Genomic DNA, 9,167 nt, shown 5'->3' on the forward strand with positions numbered 1-9,167 from the left:
AATACAAGACCAAATGATGAAAACATCCTCAAATTGTTTTTCAGAGCTTCTGCACATGAGCTGATGGAGCGGTTATTCGACAAAGTGGGTATTGGACCACAATGTGTCATTGAGGGGGTGTTGGAAGTATAGGGTCAATGCCTCATGTGTTAGCTCCCAAATGAGGAGTGCAACGGGGCTTGATACCTAGCCACCAAGGGCTGCAAAACGGCAGTGCGGTAGGCCTGCAGCAGGCCGGCAGAAGCACGTCCAGAAGCTGCAACACATCAGCAGCAGCAGGGACTCTTGGTCGGATACAGCAGCAGGTGCAAAAGGAGGCCTTCAGGCTGCAGCAGGGCTGGAGCAGGACGAGCAGCCAGGTGCCTGCAAAGAAGGCCTTACATAGGCAGAAGGAGGCAGCAGCAGGTGGGCAGTCCTGTCTAGACAGCTGGGTCAGTTGGTTTACAGACTGGGCCGGCCAGTCTGTTGACTGGGTTGGCCAGTCTGGAGGGTCAACTCACACTATAAATAGGGCCCCATTGTGGGGGTCCAGGTTTCACCTTCTAGTGTGAAGAACAGAGGCAGTTCCAGTGATCAGCATGCTGTCAGTTTGCAGGAGCTTTAGCACCATCCAGGTGCACACAGAGAGGCAGCTCTACATGTTGTAAAAGAGCCATGCGGTGGTGCACAGGAAGATCAGCAGCAGACTCACCTAGAGCAGCCACTGAAGTCTGACAGAGACACGCGGTGATCTAGGAGAGTTCTACCACAGTAGAGGAGCAGTGAACAGAGTCTGAGGCTGGTGCCCTACTTCAGCGATTGTTTGCTGTTGGTGATTGTACAGATTTGACAAGGTTTTGTACTTCGATCTGTTATCTATATCGGATCACCATTGGGTGTACATCTGTGTGTTTTCCCCCTCTATCTGACGTGTGCTCTCAGATAGAGGGAGTGTGCTCTCTCTATACATACAAGCGCACGGAGTGAGTTGGCATTTGAAGTTTTCATTGAGAAATCTGGAGACCTTGTTTTATTCCACTGCATAGGAGTTGGCAGTAGCAAGCGATCCCTTTCCTGTGGCAGTGATCCCCTTGTGTGTAGAACATTCAAAATGACCACGAAGTAAATACTTATCTTTAAAGAAAGAAGAACCATTTTTTACTGAACAGCATAAAATCATTTGCACACACTCCTTCACATGCATGTTTATAAACCTAATACCAGCAAACTGTGTGCCATGACCTTGATATTGAATCTTGAACCACTCGTATCCACACGGACCTCTGCAAACGCTTTAGAGCCCTTCCTTCGAAGAGTAATATTGAATAGAAAATGAAACGTAGAACGATCAGCATAAAAAGACCACGATGATCCAAGCATAAATCTGAAGAACTCCTCAATTTATAAGAACTTTACATCGATTTCCCAGAATGAACAAGTGTATGGGAGAGTCCATTCCCTTTAACACCACAGATAAATAGAAATGAAAGTGCCTTAAAACTCTGGTGTGGGCAAATCTTCACATTCATGCCAATATCAGGTCCTGTTACTTTTGTAGGAACTTTTGAATCATGCCAAAGTGATGTATTTGGCAAGAAGTCTAATACCCGAGCGTTTGTTGACACTGAAAACATCAAAACCGATTCCAATGTCAACGACTGAGCCATGTGGTAATAGATTTCTGAAATTTACAAGGTCAACATAGCCAAGGACCATCTCCTCCAATCCATTCGACATGTGTCGATAGAACTTGGTAGTATATGTTGCCAAGCATCCTGAGCCTCTAGTTCCAATGCTGCCAACCAAAAAAAGGACATAAGCTTTCCTTGCCAAAGAAAATACAAAAAACTGCACAGATTTCCATTAAAAAAGAACTAGAAACAAATCTGCATGACCAATTTCAAGCACAAAAACCTCACCTGATGCGAGCACCCCAAACTCCTCCATCTTTCCTTAATGCAGGCAGCCATGTTGCTTCATTACCCTGCTCTACCATAATGGTTTTGATTACATCATCACACTTACTAATTACTTCACAAGCTGATTCTGATGGCTCAATTAATAATGAAAATCTGGGTTTGCCTCTGTCATCAAAAGCATATGTCGGATTCACAGTGAATCGTACTTTGGTTTTGCATTCCAATAATTGCAATGGAAATCCTTTGTGATACAATACTTTTTTGCAGCCAAATTGAAAATTCTGATCCTGCGCTTCTATCAAAGCCAGAGAAACGCAACTTGCTAATAAGAATGGGGATCTTTCAACATCAAACTCCATTCCCAGAGCGTCTTGATCACTCATCTGTACTCTTAAAGATTCATCAACTCTTCTTCTGGCAGAATCTGAGGTCGTGACATCCTGATCATCCTTCAATTCACTCAAGGACAAAGAGAAGAGTCCTTCTGATAAGTCACAGCCATCCTCAATCCCAACTTTTCCAAGAGTAGATTTACTGCATAGCAGTTCAGTCTCTGTGATCACTAAGGAGTCATCACACTTTATTGGTCTATCACAACTGCCTCCTGGCTGAACACGTACATGTTCACTGCTAGCACTTCTATTTGAAGAAGCAATACTTGATTTCCCAAGGCCTGCTGTCATGACTTCAGCCACACTTATCTTCGTGCTGGAAAGGCTACAACCTTTTACCATGTCTTCTTGACAAAAGTCATCTTTTGCAATATTGAGATCATAAAAAACACTTTTTTCAGCTTGTTGTACAGCACCTGAACTTGGACTTGATGCGTGGCAAGCCTCCTCTGGCATGTCACTAAAAGCAAGTTGTGCACCTCCCTTGAAGTGTTTACCTCCAACAGTAATACCGGTACTGGACTCAGATGCCTCTGCATTTCCCTTCTTCCCCTTAATGAAGGAGACATCCCTAGTGTGCTCCTGAAATAGCATTGTGACAGTGGGATAAGATTGCACAGCAGATTCTGACAACTCAGATTGAAAGTCATTTCCTTCGGGTAGATATTCATTTCTTGATATTCTGATCTGCTCCTGTGATAGGGAAAGTGTCATGGATTGCTGCAAGGTTGATACATACGTACTGAATTGCCGTCCATCTGCGAAAATATTGGGATAGTTTGATTCCTGTGGACCAAAACAACAAACATTGATGGCACATAAGCAAAGTAGATGAATAACTCGTTGCATCATGCACAACACAATGGTGCGCGATAACCAAAATTATTAAAGACTTATGCGTGACAGACAGACAAAATTTTGTAAGACGGGTGCTCACCAAAAACAGCATTGTAGCACAGCTTTTAAGAACGTCCAGATTCATTCGCACATCCGCCAAGCTTCTGCGAGTTCCATAGTCACTACCTCGTGAGTCGTGTCGCCGCAATAAAGAAAATCACAAGTTTTGTTGAAGAAGAAAAATTACCTGTGTTCTTGCTTTCCAAAGCCACAATAATTTGCGAGGGTCTCCAGCTGTCACAAGATCACGACAACTTCACACGGAATTCCAGCAAGGCTGACATGAAAACCTAGATGAGCTAGGGGCGTACCTTAAAATTTCCGGCTCGTTTTCCAAACGTTTTCTTCAGCAAGGGATAAGTGTCAATAATTCCAGCAGGCTGGGGAGCTGCTCGACTAATCTCAGAAAAGGCTTCGCTCACACGAAGCATATCGAACTTGACGATATTATGCCCTGCCCAAATCCGTCCTGCATAAGAAAAAATCCATGAATTTATGAGTGGATTGCACGATGACCGACTTCTCTAGCCTGATTATAGAAAGCCTCTAAAAGGTTGAAATCTAAGGGCAGTGAGTTCTTCATAAAAACCTCACGAACCATTGAGGAGGCGATGTATCTCATCTGCGACCTCCGTGAAGGTCGGAGCATTGGCTACGTTTTCTTGGGTAATACCGTTGCAATTGATGCTGCGACGGGTGATGCTGCCAATGTCTTTTGGTTTGATGAGGGTGTTGTAGGAGTGGACTTCCGAAAAACCCTGGGCATCCAGCACAATTGCTCCAAACTCGAGCAGTTCGTACTTTTGCCCCGTGCGGAAGGGCACAGTGGTCTCAACGTCGAAGAAGACAATCTTGGCAGCATGCTGGTCTACAACTATCCCTCCATCGGATGCAGCCACCGCCATCTTCCAAACCACAGAAATCGATCGCCAGTACTGACTGAAGGCCAAGGGTACTTAATTGCAGAGCTACGCTAAGCTTCCAACTTTGTTTCAGCGTCTATGAACGGTGTAACCTCCTGTGAAGGATGTTTGCCAAAAACTTCGAATCTGGACCGCAATCCAAATTTAAAGCAGCACTATTAGTATGTTACAGATAAGTAAAATCGAACCTCAAGAATCGTGGTGCCGATCCATTTACAGCTCAAATTACAATCACTCGTTCATCGTTTTTGAAGCTATCAAACCGTCAATCTGTCCTCTGAAGATTCATCAAGTGTTCGCTCGAAAATCGCGAAACCAAGTATCTCTACGAAAAACGCGGTCAGAAAATCATTGAAGTTTTTGCTGTCCTCGAGGGAGTACCTTGAATGGAGAAACGCGAGCGTGGGAACAGAAATCTACAGTGGCCTTGGAGTTGTTGACACAGCCAAAGCGGGATGTGTACAATGGAAGCTCCGACATTTTGAAGGAACGAGTGGAATCTGAGGATGCTTGGAGAAGGCTTGCCAGTGTGGAAAAGCGCGTTGTGCTTGCCGAAAATGCATTTCTTGCACCTGAGAGTTGCGATTCCTTGGCGTTTCCTGGAGATTTCTTACAACTTTTGCATTTCTTGCACCTGAGAGTTGCGATTCCTTGGAGTTTCCCGGAGATTTCTTACAACTTTGTGCAATCTGCTGCTTCCTTGGAGTTTGCTTCTTGCTGCAATCTGCTGAAAACTACCGTAAATCCATTTCTTCCACCTCTGAGTTGCGATTCCTTGGCGTTTCCTTTCCAAAGTTTTGCGATTACTTGGCGTGTCCTGCAGATTTCTTGCTCGAATGACGACAACTGCGTTCTTGGAAGTCGCTTGTTGCTGCAATCCTTTGAGCGTTTAGTTTGCTGGGAGATTTGTTGCTTGAACCACAAGTTTGTGCAATCTGCTGCTTAATGTAATCCGCTCACAAAGTAAAGGGGAATTCGAGTAAGACTTTCCCGGGAAGAAACGGCCCGGCATTTCGCGGCACTTCCCGGCTCGGAATGTCCGCCTTCCGTTCATTCCTCTACTTGGACGGTGTAGGGAATCCGCGCTGGGAGCCGATTCCTTGGAGGAAACCGGAGCCATCCTTTGACCGGCCGGAGGCCCAGTTTTTGACTGAAAATCGGTAACAGGCGCCGGTGGGCGGATGGGAGAGGCGGCGCCAACAAAACACGTGTCAGGTTTTTACTGGTTGGATTTTGAGGAACACATGAAGTGGGGATTCGATCCAACAACTCGAACATGACACAATTCGTGCGCCGTTAGATCGAAAAACGTGAGATCCATTATAGTGGAGGGCAATCAGCAGATCGACAAGGCTATAGTTAGGCGTTGGTTGCGAGCCGTTGATCTCATCTTCCATTAGCCGGTCATTTTTACCGAATTATCCAGTCAAAGTACTACCCATGTTTTCCCATTATGCAAGGATCTAGATCGGATGGCTGGGATCACAATTCTGCCAACCCCAGTCGTTGACTATCAAAGTGGGGTTTAATTGTGTGTGAGGGTTAGTTCACAAGCAAGAACCGGCTCTACACAAAGCAGAGTCAAGATTACAAAGCAGTGCAATACATGACATAGGTTATTGCCAAAGAAGCTTAGTTGCTGAAGCAAGAAGGTTACACTATAGTGACAAAAAATTGGCACACAAGTGCAAAGGTGGCAAAAAGGTACAATCAATCGAACGGTACGAGTGAAAGAGCAAGAGCAAATAGAATGGTAAATAAGCCGAGCAAAAGCAAACGTCAACATAAGACTCCTACTATGTAAAGGCCGAGAGCGAATGGCAAAGATTAATCCTTAGCTTAACTTGGTCCATTACAAATAGGGGAATGGACCATGGAAGGACTTTTCAAGAAAGAAAGTGCCCGGAATCTAGCAAGGGCCCGGAGGCCACAAACTAATTTCCGAGCACTTTCTGACCCAAAAAGGCCAACCACGGCCCATTCCCCCACATGAAGGTCCAAAGGGAGGTGCTCAAAAAAGTGACCATGGTTTCATATGTGCACTTTTTCCTGGTCCATTAGCGTTGTTACTAAGCGCCCAAATTCGATGGTGGAGATTTAATCTATGTCGATGCTGGACCTTTATATGGTGTTGAAGTTGCTAAAGGCTAGAGCACCAAATTCTTCAAACATCCCTTCTCCTTCCTAGTTCCAATCTATACTAATCTATATCTATATCTATATATAATTGATACATACTTGACATTGTTATCTTTATAGAACTCTAGGCTCTCTCTTTACATGTCTTCTTCACAAAGCTCCCAAAAATGAGGTTTTAAAAAAAGGACGACTTGCAAGTTGCTTGGCAAGTGGAAGGAGAGATGAATGAATGCACGATAGGGACAAAATAGAGAAGACGGCCATGCTTTTGCCATGTGGCTACACACCACCCACCAAAATTTGAATTGTCGCACACGTCTTTAGGGATTGAAAAACCCTCAAGTGATAGACTCTAAGGTTGTACAGCTTGTCCTAAAGGAGAACAAGACATTGGCCATACAAAATCATTGCACAAAGTAGTAGTGTTACTCTTCAACCAATCAAGGATGAGGGATTGGTCTTCAAAGAAAGTATTCCACCACATTCCAGTGTCTGCACTTCTAGATCATCATGCACTAAGATACATCTCTTATGCAAGTAAGATGATTAAAGCTTCAACCTCAAGTGATAGACTCTAAGGTTGTACAGCTTGTCCTAAAGGAGAACAAGACATTGGCCATACAAAATCATTGTACAAAGTAGTAGTGTTACTCTTAAACCGATCAAGGATAAGGGCTTGGTCTTCAAAGAAGGTATTCCACCACATTCCACTATCTGCACTTCTAGAGAAGTTATTTGCTCTCTGTCAAACTTATCTTCTCAGGCATGCACCCGTCATAGTCAACATCTGTTCTTAAGCTTGTGCCTGCTTTACCTCACTCTCAATCAATTGAGGTTCTTGCACTGAAGAATGAATTTCACGTATTAGAATAAAAGACAAATTGCAAGACATCCATGGGTACCCAATATGGATAACATGCATATTACTTACCATATAGATATGTTCTTTGATCCGTGCTTTGATCTTCTTTTTTCTTTATGACAAATTCATGCTAAAGGCTCAAGTCATTCAATCTTTTCGTACAACGTTCCTCACTTGGTCCACCTTGAATAAATCTCTTGAAATCGTGAGTCTCTTTCAAGTAATAAACTTCAACCTGGGGTTTTAAACGCATGGGCTTCATTTCTTCAGTTTCTCATTACCGCCCAGGGCAGGGGATCCCATGTCTCATTCGACGGTATGGTGTTGCTTCCCAAGAACACTCGAGGAGCATAAGATCCTTTCACAAGATCCATCATCTCTACCAAAGTGAATGCATCATTTTTTCCAAGCTTCTTGGAGAATGTACTAAACATTTAGTCTATTTGATCACAAGATCCATCATATTTACCAAAGTTACAGCATCATTCCTTCCAAGCTTCTTGGCAAATGTACTAAACATTTGATCTATTTGATCATGCGAATGACTAACCAATAGATATACAACTTTGATCTTATCAACAACTCCCTTATTCACTAGCATACACATGTATGCAAAAAATGTCTTGCTTTTGCTTTCTCTTGTTGTATTGTCAAGCTGTGTTCTTGGAAGGGGTCCTTCCCATGATGTGATAAATTAGAATGCAATGAGTTATTGTGATTGATACATTTACATCATTATGAAAATTGGATAATTGAAAAATACCTTAGCTTGGAGATTTTTGCGATACAAGACACATCCCATGAGATGCATTTGCACAAATCTCTTCCTTCACATCTTTTGGAAGTCTTATGAATTGTGGCAAATAGGTATTCTTTTGATCCATACCATCAATAAAGAGCCCAAGATACTTATCAAGGTTCTTATGATCCATAAAGAGCCCAAGATACTTATCAGGATTCTATTGGGATATGTGTGATCAAGGGCTTGCTAGGTGCATGTGTGCATCCACTAGCAGTCATGTGTGTGTGTGTGTGTGTGTGTGTGTAGAAGAGGCACACTTAGTGCCATAGACCATGACATAAGTGATGATGTAATGCAAAGGCTCCCCACATGGGGTGGTACCTATGATTGTGGAGTTCCTGCTCGCCAATCTTGCTCAAAATTCCACTTGTTGGGAGACAATTTCGTAAAACCCTCTTAGTCAAAGTTGGGCAACCTTATAGCTACTTTCTGTTCAAGTTTGAGCCCATTTGGTCCATAGATGGAGGAGAAATCAAAGAAAAACTAGTCAACTTTCAAGCTTTTGCCCCAACAAATGTTGCGCACATACAGTGCATACTCCCATTCTCACTTTTTCAAGAAGATTCACATTATTAAAGGAGTTCTTTTACAATCTACTAAAATGACTATAGCTATAAAACCATTCAATATGTATAGTATGACAACCTCAAATCTTGTGTAATCATCCATCAAGAGCAGTTTTCTTATTGTGGGCATCACAAAGGAAAATTGTTTCCCATCCATGATACGGCCATATGTCCTATAGGCCCAATTAGACGTGAATTTCTAAAACACCTAATTATATTTTGTACACATGCAAGCTTTGCATTCCCCAAGCTATGAATGTTTTTAAAGGTCAATCTACAAATCTGCATACTCCCTAAATGATACTCCACCTGGTGATTGATGCATTCAAGTAATAATCTTGCTCCTCACGGTTTAAACCAAGGTATTGTGTCCTCACAACTCTCAACTTTCTCACACCTAATCTCCCTGAACAATTTTGCACACATTACATAGTAGTGCTTGTCTCCTTCAGCTGAGTTGCAGATGTAAAGAATTGCATTCTTTTCCTACCATAAAATTTGGATCTTTTATTAATATGCATCCTTCCCTTTTTCCTTAGGTTCTTGGGAGAAGTAGATGAACTGATAAAGTATTGAAGGTGAAGTTGCAAATGTGATTAGAGCAATCATACATGAAAATTATGCATTCATATATTGCGTGTGGTAGTAGAATGAACCTAGGCAAGCGCTTGGCAACTTCAAAACTGAT

General features: G+C 42.8%; 1 protein-coding gene across 1 annotated transcript; it reads right to left on the bottom strand.

Annotated features, from left to right (window-relative positions):
- Nucleotides 1-1,254: 1,254 nt before the first annotated feature.
- On the bottom strand, nt 1,255-5,004 carry LOC147885927 (protein NEN1-like). The gene is made up of 7 exons (XM_087396790.1): nt 4,492-5,004; nt 3,786-4,236; nt 3,499-3,656; nt 3,375-3,421; nt 3,228-3,291; nt 1,899-3,076; nt 1,255-1,774 (listed from the first exon to the last, which is right to left on the bottom strand). The coding sequence occupies exons 2-7, from the start codon at nt 4,090-4,092 to the stop codon at nt 1,549-1,551; spliced, it is 1,980 nt and encodes a 659-aa protein (XP_087252916.1). The 5' UTR covers nt 4,093-4,236; nt 4,492-5,004; the 3' UTR covers nt 1,255-1,548.
- Between the last annotated feature and the right edge of the window lie 4,163 nt (nt 5,005-9,167).

Source organism: Dipteris shenzhenensis, chromosome 25 (assembly GCF_047967505.1).
Source record: "Dipteris shenzhenensis isolate YYH24624 ecotype China chromosome 25, Dip_SZ_1.0, whole genome shotgun sequence".
NCBI lineage: Eukaryota > Viridiplantae > Streptophyta > Polypodiopsida > Gleicheniales > Dipteridaceae > Dipteris > Dipteris shenzhenensis.

Coding starts and splice junctions, on each gene's coding strand:
- LOC147885927 (XM_087396790.1), bottom strand. CDS start 4,092: ATGGCGGTGGCTGCATCCGATGGAGGGATAGTTGTAGACCAGCATGCT. Junction 3,657..3,785: donor GATACATCGCCTCCTCAATG/GTTCGTGAGGTT, acceptor TTTCTTATGCAG/GACGGATTTGGGCAGGGCAT. Junction 3,422..3,498: donor AACGAGCCGGAAATTTTAAG/GTACGCCCCTAG, acceptor ATCTTGTGACAG/CTGGAGACCCTCGCAAATTA.